The sequence below is a fragment of the Carcharhinus amblyrhynchos genome, chromosome 20 (genome assembly GCF_965287045.1).
Source record: "Carcharhinus amblyrhynchos chromosome 20, sCarAmb.v2.hapA, whole genome shotgun sequence".
NCBI lineage: Eukaryota > Metazoa > Chordata > Chondrichthyes > Carcharhiniformes > Carcharhinidae > Carcharhinus > Carcharhinus amblyrhynchos.
Window position 1 is genome coordinate 49473266 of NC_137343.1, and position 24475 is coordinate 49497740.

General features: G+C 46.9%; 1 protein-coding gene across 1 annotated transcript in view; it reads left to right on the plus strand.

Moving 5' to 3' along the window:
- The window catches only part of ddt (D-dopachrome tautomerase), a 31386-nt gene extending 7184 nt beyond the window's left edge, over positions 1-24202 (plus strand). The window contains exons 2-3 of the mRNA XM_080208789.1: positions 3459-3634; positions 24010-24202. Coding sequence (XP_080064915.1) covers positions 3459-3634; positions 24010-24082 — 249 coding nt within the window. The 3' untranslated portion in view covers positions 24083-24202. The remainder of the gene's footprint in view (positions 1-3458; positions 3635-24009) is intronic.
- Positions 24203-24475: the final 273 nt, after the last annotated feature.

Below are 24475 nucleotides of genomic sequence, written 5' to 3' on the forward strand. Positions count from 1 at the left end.
CGGAGGGTTGGATGTGAGTGGCCAGCCAGGATGGTCAAGCCTGGAGATGACAAAAGCATGGTTTCTGCAGCAGAAGTCCCAAGGCGGGGGCGGAGATGGGCAATGTTACGGCAGCGGGCAATGTGCGACAGCATGGCGATGTGGCGCAAACTCAGATAATGGCACCAAGGTTGCGTGCCATCTTGTGGAACCTCAAACTGTTGGGACAGGAATGGAATTCTTGGTGAAGGAGCACAGTTTGTGGTGGGGATGCGAGGCAGTGACTTCAGTATTTAATTGGAAGCAATTTCCTCTCTTGTAGTGGATAAGCAGCCTGGCAATTGAGACACAGAGGACAGGTCAAGAAAGGCGCCATCAGCATACGTGCTTTTGGAAGATGATGTAGATATGAAATCGGAGGGGGTCCAAGGCTAGGTCCTTGAGAGAACACCAGAAGCTATTTTGTGGGACTGCGAAGAGAAGCCATTGATGGCACCCCTTCCCTGGCCGTATCTAGATACAGTAAGAAGTCTCACAACACCAGGTTAAAGTCCAACAGGTTTATTTGATAGTAAATGCCACAAGCTTTTGGAAACGGTGTTTCTTCGTCAGGTCTGTGGAGAGTTCTGATCAGAGAAAGGTATATAAAGTCACACACAGTTTACAGATTAGAATACAAGTCTTTACAGCTAATCTGCTATTCGAGTCTTTAAAGGTGCAGACAATGTGAGTGGAGAGAGCATTAAAGAGATGTGTGTTGTCTCCAGACAGGACAGTAAGTGAGATTTTGCCAACCCAGGCAAGTCCTGGGGGTTACAGATAGTGCGACATGAACCCAAGATCCCTGTTGAGACCGTCCTCATGTGTGCGGAACTTGGCTATCAGTCTCTGCTCAGCGACTCTGCGCTGTCGTGAAGGCCCCCTTGGAGAACGCTTACCCGAAAATCAGAGGCCGAATGCCCGTGACCGCTGAAGTGTTCACCAACAGGAAAGGAACAGTCTTGCCTGGTGATTGTAACCCCCATGACTTGCCTGAACTTGCAACATCTCACTTACTGTCCTGTCTGGAGACAATACACATCTCTTTAATGCTATGTCCACTCACATTGTCTGCACCTTGAAGACGTGAATAGCAGGGTAGCTGTAAAGACTTGCATTCTAATCAGTATTCTGTAAACTGTGTGTGACTTTAAACACTGTTCTCTGATCAGAACCTTCCATACACCTGATGAAGGAACAGCGTTTCCGAAAGCTTGTGGTTTTAATATCAAATAAACCTGTTGGACTTTAACCTGGTGTTGTGAGACTTCTTACTGTGTTTACCCCAGTCCAACGCCGGCATCTCCACATCACATCGAGATAAGAATGGAACCAAGCTAGTGCAGTCCCATCAACTAGACAACGAGGGAAAGGTGGAAGGTGTGATCAACTGTCTCAAAGACTGCAAACACATTGAGGAAGATGAGGGGGATAGTTTGTCTTTGTCACAATTAAACAGAATGCCATTTGAGATTTCACTAAGGGCCACTTCTGTACTCTGGCAAGACGGAAACCCAACTAGAGAAATAAACACAGGGGCAAGAATTTTCTCAGTTCATTTGCCATGGGAGTCGTAGCGAGTGAGGGGCAGACCATGGAAAGGTCCGTTGACTGGATTTTCCAGTTTTGGGGCAAAGGCAGCTGGAAAAATCCCACCCACTGCGTTCCAGGACAGGTAGACACAAAACTGAACGCAACTTTGGAGAGGAAGGGGATGTTAGAGGTGGAATAGTAGTTTGTAAATACAGAGAAATTTGTCTTTTTTAAGAGTTGGGATGATGAAAGCAGATTTGAAGGAGAGAGGGAACTGGTGATAATATCACCAGGTATCTAGATGGGTAGAGAACTGGCTTGCAAAGAGGAGACAGAGTAGTAGTGGAGGAGTCCTTTTCTAGCTGGAGGTCTGTCACTAGTGGTGTGCCGCAGGGCTCAGTACTGGGACCTCTTCTCTTTGTAGTGTATATAAACGACTTGGAAGAGGGAGTAGGTGGTGTGATCAGCAAATTTGCTGATGACACTAAGATGGCTGGATTGGCAGGCAGTGAGGAGCAGTGTCTGGCAATACAACGGGATATTGATAGGCTGGTAGATTAGGCAGATATATGGCAAATGGAGTTTAATCCGGATAAATGTGAGGTGATGCATTTTGGCTGGAATAATGTAGGGGGGAGTTATATGATAAAGGGTAAGCCCATAAGGAGTATAGAAACGCAGTGGGACCTGGGGGTGCAAATGCACAAGTCTTTGAAGGTGGCAGTACAAGTGGAGAAGGTTGTGAAGAAAGCCTATGGTACGTTAGCCTTTATAGGAAAGGGTATAGAATATAAGAGCTGGAGTCTAATGTTGCAGTTGTATAGAACGTTGGTTAGGCCGCATTTGGAGAACTGCGTCCAGTTCTGGTCGCCTTACTACCGGAAGGACGTGGAGACTCTGGAGAGAGTGCAGAGGAGGTTTACCAGGATGTTGCCTGGTATGGAAGGACTGGGTTATGAGGAAAGATTGAAGAAATTGGGGCTCTTTTCCCTTGAAAGACGGCGACTGAGGGGGGATCTAATAGAGGTATATAAGATTATGAAGGGTATAGATAGAGCAAACAGAGGTAAGCTATTTCCTATGTTAGAGACATAGGGGCCATGGGCTTAAGGTGCGGGGGGAGAGGTATAACACAGATATTAGAGGGTAGTGGGGGTATGGAATGCTCTGCCAAGTAAGGTGGTGGAGGCAGGCACACTGGAGTTGTTTAAGAGTAACTTAGACAGGCACATGAGTGGGTTGGAGATGGAGGGATATAGGAGATTGTTTTAAATAAGGTTCATTAGCATTGGGACGTCCCTGGTAATGTATAAGGATGTGGAATGATACTAACGTTTTTCTCTTTTAATTCACAGGTTTTAAATCGGTCCGCCTTGTTGTCCAACGAGGGGCATACACGCGATGGGTCGTACTGGGGCTGCTCTTGGATGTTCGAGATTGGCCTAGTGCTTCATGTCATTAGTGTGTGCCTAAACTGGACCAGATGCTGGGCAACATGACAGTTCAGTGACTATCGCTGATTGCTGTGCAGACACATGGATTTGGGCCGGTGTCTGTGGGAGTTTGCGCATTCTCCCCGTGTCTGCGTGGGTTTTCTCCGGGTGCTCCGGTTTCCTCCCACACCCCAAAGATGTGCTATTAGGTTGATTGGAGGTAATAAATTGTCCCTAAATTAGTCTCCCCTCAATGTGGATGGCCATAAAACAATAGATAAGGGTCACGGGTGGAGGGGGGGGACTGGTAATGTTAAAATGGTGGCGTGGGCTCATTGGGCCTGTTTCCCGGGCTGTTTTTGTTCTTTGTTCTTATCAGCTAACAAAGGAGCCAGTAAGGGAAATTGGGTGGGCAATAGTTTAAGACCTTCCTTAAAATTTATCCTTGAAACAAAGTTTTTATTTTTTTTTAAGAGGATCAATGTGATCGTGAGGTCAGGCCAGTTAATGGCTGTTGGAGGCAGCACGGCCCCCTGTGCCCAACTGTTAGTCTCTTCCATTGGCGTGGTGGGCACGGCAGAGCAGAACAAGCAACACAGTGCCAAGTTCTTTGAGTTCCTCACCCAGGAGCTGGGATTAACCGCAGACAGGTAAGCGTTGAGGATTCAGAGCTTTGTGGTTGGGCTGTCATCTGTGGCCCACTCCCACCTCCTGAGTCAAAGGGTTGTGGTTGAAATCCAACGCTGGAGACTGGAGTGCGTTCCCGAGGCGGACGCTTGCGCGCAGTGTTGTTGAAAGCAGTGACTTGCATTTCTGTAGCACCTGTCTTGGTCTCAGAACATTCCAAACCGCTTTACTGCGAAAGAAACTGAGTACGTAGAACATAGAACACTACAGCACAAACAGGCCCTTCGGCCCACAAGTTACGCCGATCATATCCCTACCTACCAAGCCATAGACCTATCTGTAACTCCCAATCCCATTAAATCCCATATACTCATCCAGAAGTCTTTTAAAAGACCCCAGCAAGTTCGCCTGTACCACCACCACTGCCGATTCCACTCACTCACCACCCTCTGAGTGAAAAACTTACCCCTGACATCTCCTCTGTACCTGCTCCCCAGCACCTTAAACCTGTGTCCTCTCGTAGCGACCATTTCAGCCCTGGGAAATAGCCTCCGAGGATCAATAAGAGTAAGGCTCCATCTGCTGCATTAGCTGGACGTGAAAGATTCTCGAGGCACTTGTCCAGGGGATGGACCCTACATTTATCCATCATTTGCCGTTTGGGCGGCACGGTAGCACAGTGGGTTAGCGCTGCTGCTTCACAGCTCCAGGGACCTGGGTTCGAATCCTGGCTCAGGTCACTGCCTGTGTGTGGAGTTTGCACATTCTCCTCGTGTCTGCGTGGGTTTCCTCCGGGTGCTCCGGTTTCCTCCCACAGTCCAAAGATGTGCCGGTTAGGTTGATTGGCCATGCTTAAATTGCCCCTTAGTGTCCAGAGATGCGTGGATCAGTGGGTATAATATGTAGGGATATGGGCGTAGGGCCTGGGTAGGATTGTGTTCGGTGCAGACTCGATGGGCCGAAGGGCCTCTTTCTGCACTGTAGGGTTTCTATGATCTAAAACAGATGAACTGATTACCACATTGTTGTGTGTGGGATCTTGCTGTGCACCAACTGGCTGTCATGTTTCCAGAAGTACTCAAAATGCTATGGGAGGTTGTTTGAGGTTGCGAACCGCACACTAAAAATGCAGCACTCCCTTTAGGGACAGGGAAGAGACAAAGTTTCTGAGAGGTGGCGTGACTCTGTGACAGGGAGGAGACCGGAGAGAATGTGGGTTGCTGAGTTTCTAAGGAACGAGGGTGTTTTTGGGGGGAGAGGACGGTTGGTCAAGCGGGGAAATAAATGAGGCAAAAGGAACGAGATTGGGTGCAGGTTCAGTTTGGAATTGTAAATGTAGCAAAGTAAGAACATAAGAAATAGGAGCAGGAGTCGGCCATCTAGCCCTTTGAGCCTGCCCCGCCATTCAATAAGATCATGGCTGATCTGAAGTGGATCAGTTCCACTTTCCCGCTTTCTCCCCATAACCCTTAATTCCCTTGTCTATCAGAAACCTATCTACCCGTGACTTAAATATATTCAGCGAGGCAGCCTCCACCACTTCAACGGGCAGAGAATTCCAGAGATTCACCACCCTTTGAGTGAAGAAGTTCCTCCTCAACTCTGTTCTAACCTGCCCCCCCCCCCCCCCCTTATCTTGAGGCTGTGCCCTCTAGTCCTGCTGTCCTTTCTAAGCAGGAAGAATCTCTCTACCTCTACCCTATCCATCCCCTTCATTATCTTATGCGTCTCTATAAGATCCCCCCTCATCCTTCTAAACTCCAACGAGTACAGATCCAGTTTATTTAGTCTCTCTTCATAGTCCAACCCCCTCATCTCCGGTATCAGCCTAGTGAACCTCCTCTGCACTCCCTCCAAGGCCAAAATATCCTTGCGCAAGTGCGGCAACCAAAACTGCACGTACTCCAGTTGCGGCCTCACCAGTGCCCTGTACAGTTGCAGCAAGACCTCCCTGCTTTTATATTCTATCCCCCTCGCTATAAAGGCCAGCATCCCATTCGCCTTCCTGACCACCTGCTGCACCTGCAGGCTGGGTTTTTGCGACTCGTGCACAAGGACGCCCAGGTCCCTCTGCACCGTAGCATGCTGCAGCTTTTCGCCCTTTAAGTAGTAATCCCTCCTACTATTATTCCTGCCAAAGTGGATAACTTCACACTTGCTAACATTGTACTCCATCTGCCAGGTCCTCGCCCACTCGCTCAGCCTATCTAGATCCCTCTGCAGACTTTCCACACCCTCCGCGCAATTTGCTTTTCCACTCATCTTCGTAGTATCATAGGGCACTTGTCCAGGGGATGGACCCTACATTTAACCATCATTTGCCGTTTGGGTGGTATGGTAGCACAGTGGTACAGTGGTTAGCACTGCTGCTTCACAGCTCCAGGGACCTGGGTTCAAATCTCAGCTCGGGTCACTGTCTGTGTGGAGTTTGCACATTCTCCTTGTGTCTGCAAGGGCAAACCTCTTTTAGCATTTGTAAAAACTCCTCAATATTCTTCAACAAATTGAAGAGACTTCTTTCAATTGAGAGGTGGTTTGTGTGTTCTGTTAATGCAGAGCTGCAATTGGGAGTCATCTGATATCTACATGTTTGATCAGTGTTTTCACATTTTGGTGCCCGAGAAATCGTACAATCTTCTGTCTAGATTGTGCGGATTTGAATCGATGATACACATCAAAGACTGGAGTGTACACTTGCATTAGAAGCAATTCAGCTTCTCGGCCGTTTGGCTTTGATCAAATGTCAGATTAAGCCCAACATGTGGTACAAAGCCTTATGTGTCAGCTTGAATCTTGTTTGTTTCTCTTGTAGGGATCATGGATTGGATTCATTGGCTTTTGAGTTTGGTTTTTGGAACAAGCAGGGAATGGTTTTGGGTTTGCTCAGTCCATTCTGAGCATTGGCTTTGTAACTTCAAGAATGGAGTAAAGTATATAAAAAAAGACTAGATCAGCAGGGGAGTAGGCCCTTATTTCAATTAGATAATCATTGATGTGTAAGCCGACAAGGCCTGTAGAACATAGAAACCCTACAGTGCAGAAACAGGCCCATCGAGTCTGCACCGACCACAATCCCACCCAGGCCCTACCCCCATATCCCTACGTATTATACCCACTAATCCCTCTAACCTACACATCCCAGAACACTAAGGGACAATTTTAGCATGGCCAATCAACCTAACCCACACATCTTTGGACTGTGGGAGGAAACTGGAGTACCCAGAAGAAACCCACGCAGACACAAGGAGAATGTGCAAACTCCACACAGACAGTGACCCAAGCTGGGAATCGAATCTAGGTCCCTGGAGCTGTGAAGCAGCAGTGCTAACCAATGTGCTACCGTGCCATACCTGTGGAGGATCATGGTCAAAATTCGGCTACCCCCTCCCCACAAATTCATTCAGATGGTATGCCAGTTCCATGATGGCCAGAGTACTGGATGGTGGAGAATCCTCTGAGGCATTCCCAGTCACCAATTGCGTCAAACAGGGCTGTGTGCTCACACCCACACTGTTCAGCATGATGTTTGCTGCCACGCTGAATGATGCCTTCCAGGACAGTGTTGCTGGAATCAGCCTCAAGTACAGAGTGGATGGGAAGCTCTTCAAGCTATTACCAAAGTGAAGGAGACTGTTCTGAGAGAGTTCCTCTTTGCTGATGACTGTGCCCTGTATACTGGCTCAGAGCCAGAGATGCAAGTCAGCACGGACAAATTTTCCACAGCTTGTGACAAATTTGGACTCACCATCAACATTGAAAAGACCGAAGTTATGCACCAGCCTGCTCTTCATGCACCGTACACAGAACCCATAATCACAATCAAAGGGCAGAAACTACAGGCAGTGGACCAGTTCACTTACTTTGGCAGCACCCTCTCCCAAGCAGTGACTATTGATACAGAAGCTAACTGCAGAATAGCAAAGGCAAGTTCCGCTTTCGGTAGACTGCGCTCCACTGTATGGGAATGTCGAGGAATCAGACAAGCAACAAAACTGAAAGTCTACAGCGCCGCAGTACTCACTACCCTCCTGTATGCCTGTGAAATGTAGACTGTGTATCGAAGGCATGCAAGACAGCTCAATCATTTCGACGTGACTTGTCTTCGGAGAATATTATGCATCAGATGGCAAGATAAAGAACCAGACACTGAAGTTCTCTCCAGAGCAAGTCTACCATCAGTCCACACACTGCTGATGAGAGCACAGACCCGGTGGGCAGGTCACATCATCCGATGAGCACAGACCCGAGCACCTCCTTTTTGGGGAACTCTCTGCTGGAAAACACTCACATGGAAGGCAGAAGGAACGTTACAAAGACGCACACAAAGCCTCCCTGAAGTCGCTTGACATTAACACGACCACCTGGGAAACGCTGGCGCTGCCTCATCCACAAGGGCTGTCAAGCTCACGAAGCAAGGTGTATTGCTGAAGCACAACTTAAGCGCGAGCTGCGCAAGTTCAGAGCCACCAGCGCAACAACTACAGCGTCTCCACAAGTCTGTCCAATATGTGCCAGGACATTCTGTGCCCGAATTGGTCCTGATCAGTCATCTTTGGACACACCACAACCAGCCTCAATGGTGTCGAGGTCCTCATCGATGACGATGGACGATTGGTGTGTCTTCTAACTCCATTTATCTGCCTCGATTCCTCATCCCGTAATATCGTTGCCTAACAAAACAAATCCAGCAATCTCAGCTCTGACCTTTTCAGCTGACCCCTTCCACAGCCTCAAAAATCTTTTCGGGGAGAGAATTCGCGATTCCCACTCCGGTTTGTGCAGAGGGGGTGCTTCCTACTCTCATCCTGAGCTTTATTTAAGGGCTGAACTCCCCACGAGATGAAGGAGTTTCTTTCTGTTTATTTAAGTATCTTCTTTTTCAATCATCTTAAATTCCAATCAGACCATTCTTTAATCAAAGGAATACAAACCAGCGTCCGGGTTAATCTCTCTGCTGCATCTTTCGGAGATATCGCGGATGATTTTCAACATCAAGATTTCTGATGGCAGAATTTACTTTTTAAGAACATAAGAAATTGAAGATAAGAAATAGGAGCAGGAGTCGGCCATCTGGCCCTTCGAGCCTGCCCCGCCATTCAATAAGATCATGGCTGATCTGAAGTGGATCAGTTCCACTTTCCCGCTTTCTCCCCATAACCCTTAATCCCCTTGCCTACCAAAAACCTATCAACCCACGTCCTAAATATATCTAGCGAGGCAGCCTCCACCACCTCAACGGGCAGAGAATTCCAGAGATTCACCACCAAGCACCAAGATCTGGCTTGGCTGGTGGTGAGAAGGGCACTCCCCGTCAGATCCTTTATGCACTCTCGAGGTCTCAACAGCACCGCACGCTGCCCTCGGAGCGGCTGCGGGGCTGATAAGACGGTCGCACACCTCCTTGTGGAATGTGCCTTTGCAAAGAAGGTCTGGAGTGAGATGCAGTGGTATTTGTCGAGGTTCGTCTCGAGCAGCTCGGTGACGCAGGACTCTGTGCTCTACGGGCTGTTTCCAGGGACGCACACCGAGACAATTATCAATTGCTGCTGGAAGGTCATCAACTCGGTGAAGGACGCACTTTGGTCCGCCCGAAACTTGCTGATCTTCCAGCTGAAAGAACTGTCCTCGACCGAGTGTTGCAGACTGGCACATTCCAAGGTCCAGGACTATGTGCGGAGGGATGCGCTGAAGCTTGGGGCAACCGCCGCAAAGGCAATATAGGGAAAGTCCACACTATAAGGCCTTTTAACAGAGGCAGACCGAGGGCCTGGGGACTGCAGAATAGCCTCAACCTGCGTAACTGTGTGCCAATCTGAGCAATAACAGCACACGGTAATTTATTGAGGCATGTATATAGTTTTAAGTATTGAAATGTAATGACGGTAATTTGTATAAATCTGTAAAAATGTTTTGATTCTGCATTGTTTGCAATTCAAAGCCCTGTACATTTGCAATAGTTTAATTGAGATTTTTATGAATAAGGTATATTTTTGGAAAAAAAATATACTGCAAACAAGGAAAGGGCAGAATAAACCTAACTGTATTCCCACTCCAGTCACCTACCACAAGGGGAGGAGCTATAGCATTTAGGATTATACACAAGAATCTGCCAAAGAGAAACGTACAGGATAAAGGCAGTGTTTCTCATAGCCAGTGTTGTCCATTAGTCAGTCAAACTCAATTAATTTTGACAAGTTTAAGTGAATCCTTTCCCACTAAGCCACTGGCAGGGGGCCACTTTGAAGGATGTGTGCATTAATTTTGAGTTATTTAGTGTCAAATACTTACTTTTGTTCCTGGCATTGTGACAATATAGCTGGGACATCAAAGGGCGTGGACTGTTTCACTTTAGTAGTCATGGTATGGAGATGCCGGCGTTGGACTGGGGTAAACACAGTAAGAAGTCTGACAACACCAGGTTTAAGTCCAACCGATTTATTTGATAGTAAACTCACAAGCTTTCGGGGTTTGTCCCTTCGTCAGGTGAATGGAGAGTTCTGGCCTCAGACAGAGCATATAACAGCACACACAGTTTACAGGTTACTGATTAGAATGCGAATCTTTACACCTAACCTGCTGTTCAAGTCTTAAAGAGGCCGACAATGTGAGTGGAAACAGCATTAGGCACAGGTTAAAGAGACATGTATTGTCTCCAGACAGCATAGTGAGTGAGGTTTTGCAGACCCAGGCAAGTCACGGGGGTTACAGATAGTGCAACATGAACCCAACAGTCTGAACTGGGATCTTGGGTTCATGTTGCACTATCTGTAACCCCTGTGACTTGCCTGGGTCTGCAAAACCTCACTCACTATGCTGTCTGGAGACAATACACATCTCTTTAACCTGTGATCAGTGCTCCTCGCACTCACATTGTCAGCCACTTCAAGACTTGAACAGCAGGTTAGGTGTAAAGATTCGCATTCTAATCAGTAACCTGTAAACTGTCTGTGCTTTATATGCTCTGTCTGAGGCCAGAACTCTCCATTCACCTGACGAAGGGACAAACCCTGAAAGCTTGTGAGTTTACTATCAAATAAATCGGTTGGACTTAAACCTGGTGTTGTCAGACTTCTTACTGTTTCATTTTACCCAAGGACTGGAGTAGCTAGGACACATTTCTTGATTCAATAATCTACAAATGGGCCACTTGTAAAGTGTGTAGAGTGTTTTGTGTAGTCGTTGAGGAAAAGGTCATTTGCCGTTTGGGAGTTGCTCGAGCGTGCCTGGAAAGAGTGTTTCTACTTGACACTGCAAGTTCTGACTGGCATTGGAGAGTTTGGCTGTTGCCGCCATCTATTGGAACGCTGCGTGGTTTCAAATCCAGACCTCTGATTGCACATTTAGTAAACAGGGTGAAGATTTCAGCCTGAAGCACGTTGAGTGATTTTTTCTGTTCAGTTTGTGGGATAAGGGGGTGACACACACACACACACACACACACACACACACACACACACACACACACACACACACACACACACACACAGTTTCATGTCTGTGACCCGAAAGGTAACAAATTAGAAAACAATTGAGTTTTCTTTGCAGTTCTAAGTATCAAAGGTTGAAGAAAATTGCATGAACTTATAGAACACTACAGCACAAACAGGCCCTTCGGCCCACAAGTTGCGCCGATCATATCCCTACCTACCAAGCCATAGACCTATCTGTAACTCCCAATCCCATTAGATCCCATATACTCATCCAGAAGTCTTTTAAAAGACCCCAGCGAGTTGGCCTCCACCACCACCGACGGCAGCCGATTCCACTCACTCACCACCCTCTGAGTGAAAAACTTACCCCTAACATCTCCTCTGTACCTGCTCCCCAGCACCTTAAACCTGTGTCCTCTCGTAGCGACCAGATCAACCCTGGGAAATAGCCTCCGAGGATCAATAAGAGTAAGGCTCCATCTGCTGCATTAGCTGGACGTGAAAGATTCTCGAGGCACTTGTCCAGGGGATGGACCCTACATTTATCCATCATTTGCCGTTTGGGCGGCACGGTAGCACAGTGGTTAGCACTGCTGCTTCACAGCTCCAGGGACCTGGGTTCGAATCCCGGCTCGGGTCACTGTCTGTGTGGAGTTTGCACATTCTCCTTGTGGCTGTGAGGGCAAACCTCTTAGAGCATTTGTAAAAACTCCTCAATATTCTTCAACAAATTGAAGAGACTTCTTTCAATTGAAAGGTGGTTTGTGTGTTCTGTTAATGCAGAGCTGCAATTGGGGGTCATCTGATATCTACATGTTTGATCAGTGTTTTCACATTTTGGTGCCCGAGAAATCGTACAATCGTCTGTCTAGATTGTGCGGATTTGAATCGATGATACACATCAAAGACTGGAGTGTACACTTGCATTAGAGGCAATTCAGCTTCTTGGCTTTTTGGCTAAGATCAAATGTCAGATTAAGCCCAACATGTGGTACAAAGCCTTATGTGTCAGCTTGAATCTTGTTTGTTTCTCTTGTAGGGATCATTGATTGGATTCATTGGCTTTTGAGTTTGGTTTTTGGAACAAGCAGGGAATGGTTTTGGGTTTGCTCAGTCCATTCTGAGCATTGGCTTTGTAACTTCAAGAACGGAGTAAAATATATAAAAAAAACACTAGATCAGCAGGGGAGTAGGCCCTTATTTCAATTAGATAATCATTGATGTGTAAGCCGACAAGGCCTGTGGAACATAGAACCCTACAGTGCAGAAAGAGGCCCTTTGGCCCAGAGTCTGCACCGACCACAATACCACCCAGGCCCCATCCCCATATCCCTACGTATTATACCCACTAATCCCTCTAAACCTACACATCCCAGAACACTAAGGGGCAATTTTAGCATGGCCATTCAACCTAACCCGCACATCTTTGGACTATGGGAGGAAATTGGAGTACCCAGAGGAAACCCACACAGGCACGAGGAGAATGTGCAAACTCCACACTGACAGTGACCCGAGCCAGGAATCGAACCCAGGTCCCTGGAGCTGTGAAGCAGCAGTGCTAACGACTGTGCTACCGTGCTGTACCTGTGGAGGATCATGGTCAAAGTTTGGCTACCCCCTCCCTGCAAATTCATTCAGATGGTATGCCAGTTCCGTGATGGCCAGAGTACTAGATGGTGGAGAATGCTCTGAGGCATTCCCAGTCACCAATTGCGTCAAACAGGGCTGTGTGCTCACACCCACACTGTTCAGCATGATGTTTGCTGCCACGCTGAATGATGCCTTCCAGGACAGTGTTGCTGGAATCAGCCTCAAGTACAGAGTGGATGGGAAGCTCTTCAAGCTATTACCAAAGTGAAGGAGACTGTTCTGACAGAGTTCCTCTTTGCAGATGACTGAGCCCTGTATACTGGCTCAGAGCCAGAGATGCAAGTCAGTATGGACAAATTTTCCACGGCTTGTGACAACTTTGGACTCACCATCAACATTGAAAAGACCGAAGTTATGCACCAGCCTGCTGCTCACGCACCGTACACAGAACCCATAATCACAATCAAAGGGCAGAAACTACAGGCAGTGGACCAGTTCACTTATCTTGGCAGCACCCTCTCCCGAGCAGTGACTATTGATACAGAAGCTAACTGCAGAATAGCAAAGGCAAGTTCCGCTTTCGGTAGAATGCGCTCCACTGTATGGGAATGTCGAGGAATCAGCCCAACAACAAAACTGAAAGTCTACAGCGCCTCAGTTCTCACTACCCTCCTGTATGCCTGTGAAATGTAGACTGTGTATCGAAGGCATGCAAGACAGCTCAATCATTTCGACGTGACTTGTCTTCGCAGAATATTATGCATCAGATGGCAAGATAAAGAAGCAGACACTGAAGTTCTCTCCAGAGCAAGTCTCCCATCAGTCCACACGTTGCTGATGAGAGCACAGACCTGGTGGGCAGGTCACGTCATCCGTATGTCAGACCAGCGCATACCCAAGCAGCTCCTTTTCGGGGAACTCTCTGCTGGAAGACGCTCGCATGGAAGGCAGAAGAACGTTTCAAAGACGCACTCAAGGGCTCCCTGAAGTCGCTTGACATTAACACGACCACCTGGGAAACGCTGGCGCTGCCTCATCCACAAGGGCTGTCAAGCTCACGAAGCAAGGTGTATTGCTGAAGCACAACTTAAGCGCGAGCTACACAAGTCCAGAGCCACCAGTGCAACAACTACAGCGTCTCCACAAGTCTGTCCAATATGTGCCAGGACATTCTGTGCCCGAATTGGCCCTGATCAGTCACCTTCGGACACACTGAAACCAGCCTCAATGGTGTCGAGGTCCTCATCGATGACGATGGACGATTGATGTGTCTTCTAACTCCATTTATCTGCCTCGATTCCTCATCCCGTAATATCGTTGCTTAACAAAAAAAATCCAGCAATCTCAGCTCTGACCTTTCCAGCTGACCCCTTCCACAGCCTCAAAAATCTTTTCGGGGAGAGAATTCGCAATTCCCACTCCGGTTTGTGCAGAGGGGGTGCTTCCTACTCTCATCCCGAGCTTTATTTAAGGGCTGAACTCCCCACCAGATGAAGGAGTTTCTTTCTGTTTATTTAAGTGTCTTCTTTTTCAATCATCTTAAATTCCAATCAGACCATTCTTTAATCAAAGGAATACAAACCAGCGTCCGGGTTAATCTCTCTGCTGCATCTTTCGGAGACATCGCGGATGATTTTCAACATCAAGATTTCTGATGGCAGAATTTACTTTTTAAGAACATAAGAAATTGAACATAAGAAATAGGAGCAGGAGTCGGCCATCTGGCCCTTCGAGCCTGCCCCGCCATTCAATAAGATCATGGCTGATCTGAAGTGGATCAGTTCCACTTTCCCGCTTTCTCCCCATATCCCTTAATTCCCTTGCCTACCAAAAACCCATCCACCCGCGTCCTAAATATATCTAGCGAGGCAGCCTCCACCACCTCAACGGGCAGAGAATTCCAGAGATTCACCACCAAGCACCAAGATCTGGCTTGGCTGGTGGTGAGAAGGGCACTCCCCATCAGATCCTTTATGCACGCTCGAGGTCTCAACAGCACCGCATGCTGCCCTCGGAGCGGCTGCGGGGCTGATGAGACGGTCGTACACCTCCTTGTGGAATGTGCCTTTGCAAAGAAGGTCTGGACTAAGATGCAGTGGTATTTGTCGAGGTTCGTCTTGAGCAGCTCGGTGACGCAGGACTCTGTGCTCTATGGGCTGTTTCCAGGGACGCACACCGAGACAAATATCAACTGCTGCTGGAAGGCCATCAACTCGGTGAAGGATGCACTTTGGTCCGCCCGAAACTTGCTGATCTTCCAGCTGAAAGAACTGTCCTCGACCGAATGTTGCAGACTGGCACATTCCAAGGTCCAGGACTGCGTGCGGAGGGACATGCTGAAGCTTGGGGCAGCCGCCGCAAAGGCAATATAGGGAAAGGCCACACTATAAGGCCTTTTAAACTGAGGCAGACCGAGGGCCTGGGGACTGCAGAATACCCTCGACCTGCGTAACTGTGGGCCAATCTGAGCAATAACGGCACACGGTAATTTATTGAGGCATGTATATAGTTTTAAGTATTGAAATGTAATGACGGTAATTTGTATAAATCTGTAAAAATGTTTTGATTCTGCATTGTTTGCAATTCAAAGCCCTGTACATTTGCAATAGTTTAATTGAGATTTTTATGAATAAAGTATATTTTTGGAAAAAAAATATACTGCAAACAAGGAAAGGGCAGACTAAACCCAACTGTATTCCCACTTCAGTCACCTACCACAAGGGGAGGAGCTATGGCATTTAGGATTATACACAAGAATCTGCCAAAGAGAAACGTACAGGATAAAGGCAGTGTTTCTCATAGCCAGTGTTGTCCATTAGTCAGTCAAACTCAATTAATTTTGACAAGTTTAAGTGAATCCTTTCCCACTAAGCCACTGGCAGGGGGCCACTTTGAAGGATGTGTGCATTAATTTTGAATTATTTAGTGTCAAATACTTACTTTTGTTTCTGGCATTGTGACAATACAGCTGGGACATCAAAGGGCGTGGACTGTTTCACTTTAGTAGTCATGGTATGGAGATGCCGGCGTTGGACTGGGGTAAACACAGTAAGAAGTCTGACAACACCAGGTTTAAGTCCAACCGATTTATTTGATAGTAAACTCACAAGCTTTCGGGGTTTGTCCCTTCGTCAGGTGAATGGAGAGTTCTGGCCTCAGACAGAGCATATAAAGCACAGTTTACAGATTACTGATTAGAATGCGAATCTTTACACCTAACCTGCTGTTCAAGTCTTGAAGTGGCTGACAATGTGAGTGCGAGGAGCACTGATCACAGGTTAAAGAGATGTGTATTGTCTCCAGACAGTACAGTGAGTGAGGTTTTGCAAACCCAGGCAAGTCACGGGGGTTATAGATAGTGCAACATGAACCCAACAGTCTGAACTGGGATCTTGGGTTCATGTTGCACTATCTGTAACCCCCGTGACTTGCCTGGGTCTGCAAAACCTCACTCACTGTACTGTCTGGAGGCAATACACATCTCTTTAACCTGTGATCAGTGCTCCTCGCACTCACATTGTCAGCCACTTCAAGACTTGAACAGCAGGTTAGGTGTAAAGACTCGCATTCTAATCAGTAATCTGTAAACTGTGCTTTATATGCTCTGTCTGAGGCCAGAACTCTCCATTCACCTGACGAAGGGACAAACCCCGAAAGCTAGTGAGTGTACTATCAAATAAATCAGTTGGACTTAAACCTGGTGTTGTCAGACTTTTTACTGTTTCACTTTACCCAAGGACTGGAGTAGCTAGGACACATTTCTTGATTCAATAACCTACAAATGGGCCACTTGTAAAGTGTGTAGAGTGTTTTGTGTAGTCGTTGAGGAAAAGGTCATTTGCCGTTTGGGAGTTGCTCGAGCGTGCCTGGAAAAAGTCTGATTGACACTGCAAGTTCTGACTGGCATTGGAGAGTTTGGCTGTTGCCGCCATCTATTGGAACGCTGCGTGGTTTCAAATCCAGACCTCTGATTGCACATTTAGTAAACAGGGTGAAGATTTCAGCCTGAAGCACGTTGAGTGATTTTTTTCTGTTCAGTTTGTGGGATAAGGGGGTGATACACACACACATACACACTGCACACTGTTTCATGTCTGTGACCTGAAAGGTAACAAATTAGAAGGCCTCCCTGAAGTCGCTTGATATAGACACGACCACCCGGGAAACGCTGGCGCTGCCTCATCCACAAGGGCTGTCAAGCTCACGAAGCAAGGTGTATTGCTGAAGCACAACTTAAGCGTGAGCTGCGCAAGTTCAGAGCCACCAGTGCAACAACTACGGCGTCTCCACAAGTCTGTCCAATATGTGCCAGGACATTCCGTGCCCGAATTGGACCTGATCAGTCATCTTCGGACACACCACAACCAGCCTCAGTGGTGTCGAGGTCCTCATCGATGACGATGGACGATTGGTGTGTCTTCTAACTCCATTTATCTGCCTCGATTCCTCATCCCGTAATATCGTTGCCTAACAAAACAAATCCAGCAATCTCAGCTCTGACCTTTTCAGCTGACCTCTTCCACAGCCTCAAAAATCTTTTGGGGGAGAGAATTCGCGATTCGCACTCCGGTTTGTGCAGAGGGGGTGCTTCCTACTCTCATCCCGAGCTTTATTTAAGGGTTGAACTCCCTACCAGATGAAGGAGTTTCTTTCTGTTTATTTAAGTATCTTCTTTTTCAATCATCTTAAATTCCAATCAGACCATTCTTTAATCAAAGGAATACAAACCAGCGTCCGGGTTAATCTCTCTGCTGCATCTTTCGGAGATATCGCGGATGATTTTCAACATCAAGATTTCTGATGGCAGAATTTACTTTTTAAGAACATAAGAAATTGAACATAAGAAATAGGAGCAGGAGTCGGCCATCTAGCCCTTCGAGCCTGCCCCGCCATTCAATAAGATCATGGCTGATCTGAAGTGGATCAGTTCCACTTTCCCGCTTTCTCCCCATATCCCTTAATCCCCTTGCCTACCAAAAACCCATCCACCCGCGTCCTAAATATATCTAGCGAGGCAGCCTCCACCACCTCAACGGGCAGAGAATTCCAGAGATTCACCACCAAGCACCAAGATCTGGCTTGGCTGGTGGTGAGAAGGGCACTCCCCATCAGATCCTTTATGCACGCTCGAGGTCTCAACAGCACCGCACGCTGCCCTCGGAGCGGCTGCGGGGCTGACGAGACGGTCGCACACCTCCTTGTGGAATGTGCCTTTGCAAAGAAGGTCTGGACTGAGATGCAGTGATATTAGTGAGGTTCGTCTCGAGCAGCTCGGTGACGCAGGACTCTGTGCTCTATGGGCTGTTTCCAGGGACGCACACCGAGACAAATATCAACTGCTGCTGGAAGGCCATCAACTCGGTGAAGGACGCACTTTGGTCCGCCCGAAACTTGCTGATCTTCCAGCTGAAAGAACTGTCCTCGACCGAATGTTGCAGACTGGCACATTCCAAGGTCCAGGACTACGTGCGGAGGGACATGCTGAAGCTTGGGGCAGCCGCCGCAAAGGCAATATAGGGAAAGGCCACACTATAAGGCCTTTTAAACTGAGGCAGACCGAGGGCCTGGGGACTGCAGAATACCCTCGACCTGCGTAACTGTGTGCCAATCTGAGCAATAACGGCACACGGTAATTTATTGAGGCATGTATATAGTTTTAAGTATTGAAATGTAATGACGGTAATTTGTATAAATCTGTAAAAATGTTTTGATTCTGCATTGTTTGCAATTCAAAGCCCTGTACATTTGCAATAGTTTAATTGAGATTTTTATGAATAAAGTATATTTTTGGAAAAAAAATATACTGCAAACAAGGAAAGGGCAGAATAAACCCAACTGTATTCCCACTCCAGTCACCTACCACAAGGGGAGGAGCTATGGCATTTAGGATTATACACAAGAATCTGCCAAAGAGAGACGTACAGGATAAAGGCAGTGTTTCTCATAGCCAGTGTTGTCCATTAGTCAGTCAAACTCAATTAATTTTGACAAGTTTAAGTGAATCCTTTCCCACTAAGCCACTGGCAGGGGGCCACTTTGAAGGATGTGTGCATTAATTTTGAATTATTTAGTGTCAAATACTTACTTTTGTTCCTGGCATTGTGACAATATAGCTGGGACATCAAAGGGCGTGGACTGTTTCACTTTAGTAGTCATGGTATGGAGATGCCGGCGTTGGACTGGGGTAAACACAGTAAGAAGTCTGACAACACCAGGTTTAAGTCCAACCGATTTATTTGATAGTAAACTCACAAGCTTTCGGGGTTTGTCCCTTCGTCAGGTGAATGGAGAGTTCTGGCCTCAGACAGAGCATATAAAGCACAGTTTACAGATTACTGATTAGAATGCGAATCTTTACACCTAACCTGCTGTTCAAGTCTTGAAGTGGCTGACAATGTGAGTGCGAGGAGCACTGATCACAGGTTAAAGAGATGTGTATTGTCTCCAGACAGTACAGTGAGTGAGGTTTTGCAAACCCAGGCAAGTCACGGGGGTTATAGATAGTGCAACATGAACCCAACAGTCTGAACTGGGATCTTGGGTTCATGTTGCACTATCTGTAACCCCCGTGACTTGCCTGGGTCTGCAAAACCTCACTCACTGTGCTGTCTGGAGACAATACACATCTCTTTAACCTGTGATCAGTGCTCCTCGCACTCACATTGTCAGCCACTTCAAGACTTGAACAGCAGGTTAGGTGTAAAGATTCGCATTCTAATCAGTAACCTGTAAACTGTGTGTGCTGTTATATGCTCTGTCTGAGGCCAGAACTCTCCATTCACCTGACGAAGGGACAAACCCCGAAAGCTAGTGAGTGTACTGTCAAATAAATCAGTTGGACTTAAACCTGGTGTTGTCAGACTTTTTACTGTTTCACTTTACCCAAGGACTGGAGTAGCTAGGACACATTTCTTGATTCAATAATCTACAAATGGGCCACTTGTAAAGTGTGTAGAGTGTTTTGTGTAGTCGTTGAGGAAAAGGTCATTTGCCGTTTGGGAGTTGCTCGAGCGTGCCTGGAAAAAGTCTGATTGACACTGCAAGTTCTGACTGGCATTGGAGTGTTTGGCTGTTGCCACCATCTATTGGAACGCTGCGTGGTTTCAAATCCAGACCTCTGATTGCACATTTAGTAAACAGGGTGAAGATTTCAGCCTGAAGCACGTTGAGTGATTTTTTTCTGTTCAGTTTGTGGGATAAGGGGGTGACACACACACACATACACACTGTTTCATGTCTGTGACCCGCAAGGTAACAAATTAGAAGGCCTCCCTGAAGTCGCTTGATATAGACACGACCACCTGGGAAACGCTGGCGCTGCCTCATCCACAAGGGCTGTCAAGCTCACGAAGCAAGGTGTATTGCTGAAGCACAACTTAAGCGTGAGCTGCGCAAGTTCAGAGCCACCAGTGCAACAACTACGGCGTCTCCACAAGTCTGTCCAATATGTGCCAGGACATTCCGTGCCCGAATTGGCCCTGATCAGTCATCTTCGGACACACCACAACCAGCCTCAATGGTGTCGAGGTCCTCATCGAAGAAGACACACCAATCGTCCATCGTCAAACTCCATTTATCTGCCTCGATTCCTCATCCCGTAATATCGTTGCCTAACAAAACAAATCCAGCAATCTCAGCTCTGACCTTTTCAGCTGACCTCTTCCACAGCCTCAAAAATCTTTTGGGGGAGAGAATTCGCGATTCGCACTCCGGTTTGTGCAGAGGGGGTGCTTCCTACTCTCATCCCGAGCTTTATTTAAGGGCTGAACTCCCCACCAGATGAAGGAGTTTCTTTCTGTTTATTTAAGTATCTTCTTTTTCAATCATCTTAAATTCCAATCAGACCATTCTTTAATCAAAGGAATACAAACCAGCGTCCGGGTTAATCTCTCTGCTGCATCTTTCGGAGATATCGCGGATGATTTTCAACATCAAGATTTCTGATGGCAGAATTTACTTTTTAAGAACATAAGAAATTGAAGATAAGAAATAGGAGCAGGAGTCGGCCATCTAGCCCCTCGAGCCTGCCCCGTCATTCAATAAGATCATGGCTGATCTGAAGTGGATCAGTTCCACTTTCCCGCTTTCTCCCCATATCCCTTAATTCCCTTGCCTACCAAAAACCCATCCACCCGCGTCCTAAATATATCTAGCGAGGCAGCCTCCACCACTTCAACGGCAGAGAATTCCAGAGATTCACCACCAAGCACCAAGATCTGGCTTGGCTGGTGGTGAGAAGGGCACTCCCCATCAGATCCTTTATGCACGCTCGAGGTCTCAACAGCACCGCATGCTGCCCTCGGAGCGGCTGCGGGGCTGATGAGACGGTCGTACACCTCCTTGTGGAATGTGCCTTTGCAAAGAAGGTCTGGACTGAGATGCAGTGGTATTTGTCGAGGTTCGTCTCGAGCAGCTCGGTGACACAGGACTCTGTGCTCTACGGGCTGTTTCCAGGGACGCACACCGAGACAAATATCAACTGCTGCTGGAAGGTCATCAACTCGGTGAAGGACGCACTTTGGTCCGCCCGAAACTTGCTGATCTTCCAGCTGAAAGAACTGTCCTCGACCGAATGTTGCAGACTGGCACATTCCAAGGTCCAGGACTATGTGCGGAGGGACGCGCTGAAGCTTGGGGCAGCCGCCGCAAAGGCAATATAGGGAAAGGCTACACTATAAGCCCTTTTAACGGAGGCAGACCGAGGGCCTGGGGACTGCAGAATAGCCTCAACCTGCGTAACTGTGTGCCAATCTGAGCAATAACAGCACACGGTAATTTATTGAGGCATGTATATAGTTTTAAGTATTGAAATGTAATGACGGTAATTTGTATAAATCTGTAAAAATGTTTTGATTCTGCATTGTTTGCAATTCAAAGCCCTGTACATTTGCAATAGTTTAATTGAGATTTTTATGAATAAGGTATATTTTTGGAAAAAAAATATACTGCAAACAAGGAAAGGGCAGAATAAACCTAACTGTATTCCCACTCCAGTCACCTACCACAAGGGGAGGAGCTATGGCATTTAGGATTATACACAAGAATCTGCCAAAGAGAAACGTACAGGATAAAGGCAGTGTTTCTCATAGCCAGTGTTGTCCATTAGTCAGTCAAACTCAATTAATTTTGACAAGTTTAAGTGAATCCTTTCCCACTAAGCCACTGGCAGGGGGCCACTTTGAAGGACATGTGCATTAATTTTGAGTTATTTAGTGTCAAATACTTACTTTTGTTCCTGGCATTGTGACAATATAGCTGGGACATCAAAGGGCGTGGACTGTTTCACTTTAGTAGTCACGGTATGGAGATGCCGGCGTTGGACTGGGATAAACACAGGAAGAAGTCTGACAACACCAGGTTTAAGTCCAACCGATTTATTTGATAGTAAACTCACAAGCTTTCAGGGTTTGTCCCTTCGTCAGGTGAATGGAGAGTTCTGGCCTCAGACAGAGCATATAACAGCACACACAGTTTACAGATTACTGATTAGAATGCGAATCTTTACACCTAATCTGCTGTTCAAGTCTTAAAGAGGCCGACAATGTGTGTGGAAGGAGCACTGATCACAGGTTAAAGAGATGTGTATTGTCTCCAGACAGTACAGTGAGTGAGGTTTTGCAAACCCAGGCAAGTCACGGGGGTTATAGATAGTGCACCATGAACCCAACAGTCTGAACTGGGCTCTTGGGTTCATGTTGCACTATCTGTAACCCCTGTGACTTGCCTGAGTCTGCAAAACCTCACTCACTGTGCTGTCTGGAGACAATACACATCTCTTTAACCTGTGATCAGTGCTCCTTCCACTCACGTTGTTGGCCTCTTTAAGACTTGAACAGCAGGTTAGGTGTAAAGACTCGCATTCTAATCAGTAACCTGTAAACTGTCTGTGCTGTTATATGCTCTGTCTGAGGCCAGAACCTGACGAAGGGACAAACCCTGAAAGCTAGTGAGTTTACTATCAAATAAATCGGTTGGACTTCAACCTGGTGTTGTCAGACTTTTTACTGTTTCACTTTACCCAAGGACTGGAGTAGCTAGGACACATTTCTTGATTCAATAATCTACAAATGGGCCACTTGTAAAGTGTGTAGAGTGTTTTGTGTAGTCGTGGAGGAAAAGGTCATTTGCCGTTTGGGAGTTGCTCGAGCGTGCCTGGAAAGAGTGTTTCTACTTGACACTGCAAGTTCTGACTGGCATTGGAGAGTTTGGCTGTTGCCGCCATCTATTGGAACGCTGCGTGGTTTCAAATCCAGACCTCTGATTGCACATTTAGTAAACAGGGTGAAGATTTCAGCCTGAAGCACGTTGAGTGATTTTTTTCTGTTCAGTTTGTGGGATAAGGGGGTGACACACACACACACATACACACTGCACACTGTTTCATGTCTGTGACCTGAAAGGTAACAAATTAGAGAGCCTCCCTGAAGTCGCTTGATATAGACACGACCACCTGGGAAACGCTGGCGCTGCCTCATCCACAAGGGCTGTCAAGCTCACGAAGCAAGGTGTATTGCTGAAGCACAACTTAAGTGTGAGCTGCGCAAGTTCAGAGCCACCAGTGCAACAACTACGGCATCTCCACAAGTCTGTCCAATATGGGCCAGGACATTCAGTGCCCGAATTGGCCCTGATCAGTCATCTTTGGACACACCACAACCAGCCTCAATGGTGTCAATGGCTTTATAAGACTCTGGTGGATTACTAGGATAAATATGTGGGGTTACAGGGAAAGGGCTTGTTGTTGGCTGCAGGTTTGATTTAGCTTACTAGCCTCATTCTGTAGTGTAGGGATTCTGTGATTTACATAAGAACGTAAGAAATAGGAGCAGGAGTAGGCCATCTAGCCCTTCGAGCCTGCCCCGCCATTCAATAAGATCATGGCTGATCTGTCGTGGCTCAGTTCCACATTCCCGCCCTCTCCCCATAACCCTTAATCCCCTCGCTTATCAAAAACCCATCAATCCGCGTCTTAAAAATATTGAGCGAGGCAGCCTCCACCACTTCAACAGGCAGAGAATTCCAGAGATTCACCACCCTTTGAGTGAAGAAGTTCCTCCTCAACTCCGTTCTAAACCGCCCCCCCGCTTTATCTTGAGGCTGTGCCCCTAGTCCTACTGTCCTTTCTGAGCGGGAAGAGTCTCTCCACCTCTATCCTATCCATCCCATTTATCATCTTATATGTCTCAATGAGATCTCCCCTCATTCTTCTAAACTCTAACGAGTACAAGCCTAGTTTATTCAGCCTCTCCTCATTTGTATATGTGACTCCATACTAATGCCCTAGACAGCTGACAAAAACAGTCTTGATTTATCTAATGCAATATCTCCGGACAGAAAATGCCCGATGGAACAATAATTTGCTGTTTGCTTCTTTCTAGGATCCTGATTCGATTTTACCCTGTGGAGAAATGGCAGATTGGGAAAAATGGAACCGTCATGACTTTTCTGTAAAGAGATATTGAATGGGAGATCCTGTGTGTTCCTACGGACCTGTTTGTCCTACTATGCCCATGGTGCGCAGTCATGTTCTTGAGTATGCTGTAATATTAAACATTTCCAATGATACACTGAGCGGTGAGCCTGATAGTAATTCAATGGGCAGTGGTTCTGAGATAAAGAAGTGACTTTGGACTCAAAAAATCTGGGTCCTCTCTCAATGTTAGCAGGACTTTGGGTTAAAGAGAGAGAGAGACGCCCTTGATTATGATTCATCCATCTCCAGCTATCAGTTGTAAACAGCACAAGGCTCAGCAGTCTATCTGCTGACACGTATGATTAAGGACCCCAAAATGATTGGTGGGCAAACGGCCGAGCTCTATTGCTTAGTAGTATTGTACTGTTCAA